We start from the raw sequence: 961 nt of genomic DNA on the forward strand, positions 1-961 counted from the left end.
AACTCGACAGCAATTTGTTTAAACAAATACTTCGCTCCAAACGCGAAAACGTTTGGTAGCGGCTTGACTCAATATGTGTGCTTTACAACAAGACCTTCTAGGTGACAACGCGGCGGAAAGTGTTGAACGAACTGCTTCAGGGCTCTCATTGATTTTTCATCTCGTTTTACGCTCATAACTCGAGAGAACTGCTCCATTACAATTGTTCGTCCTCCTTGAGCGGTGCACAATATGATTGTTTCCCTTGTACGGAGCTTCAAATTCCAGGACAATTTGGAGGTAAGTGTAGGGCTTGGTTAGATCAAGATACTCCTCAACTATACTTCAGTGAGCTTCTCGGGTAATAGTTCATTTGTATCGCTGTGTGCGACAAATATATTGACCGATGCTGCATTCTAACTGGTTCGGCTGTCTGGGTTTTCCAATTCCATTCGACACGTTGCTTAGAACCGTGTGGATAGATTTATTCTTTTGCCCATGAACAGTCCCTCAGAACATAGCATGTTCAAAGATTGCGAGTCCCGTAGAATATCTTTGAAAAATGGAGGTGCAAGCCGCAAGCCAAGAGGCGTTAAAGGTGTTGGTTAGTTTATTGGAAAGTGCTTGTAATTGGCCAACTTGGCATGGTTAACATAGGCAAAGGTATGAAAGCCAATGAAGTGTTGTAGACACACTTGATTTTGCCTAATTATTCCACTGAGGTCCACTGAGTCACATATAAACGGGAANCCAGTTAAGGAAAGCATATCAACAAATCACTCGGTATCTGCTTATGAGCTATCTTCTGACAAGCAGAAACCTAATAAAACGCATATTTATTCGGGATTAGTTGGCCTCACACAGGTAAAAGGCGACAACAAATCAGTTTTGTAATTTATGGATGATCGTGGGAGTAGACACTTAGAAGAAAATACGGATGAAAGAGGATGAAAATTTATGGACGAATGAAGTTGTGCACTTC

The 961-nt window shown here is 41.7% G+C and overlaps 1 protein-coding gene across 1 annotated transcript in view; it reads left to right on the forward strand.

Annotated features, from left to right (window-relative positions):
* Nucleotides 1-231: 231 nt before the first annotated feature.
* Nucleotides 232-961, forward strand: part of T265_05606 (hypothetical protein) — a gene marked incomplete at both ends in the record, with an annotated part of 8639 nt that continues 7909 nt past the window's right edge. The window contains one exon of the mRNA XM_009170665.1: nt 232-279. Within this exon, the coding sequence (XP_009168929.1) occupies nt 232-279 (48 nt within the window). The remainder of the gene's footprint in view (nt 280-961) is intronic.

Source organism: Opisthorchis viverrini (assembly GCF_000715545.1).
Source record: "Opisthorchis viverrini unplaced genomic scaffold opera_v5_109, whole genome shotgun sequence".
Lineage (NCBI taxonomy): Eukaryota > Metazoa > Platyhelminthes > Trematoda > Opisthorchiida > Opisthorchiidae > Opisthorchis > Opisthorchis viverrini.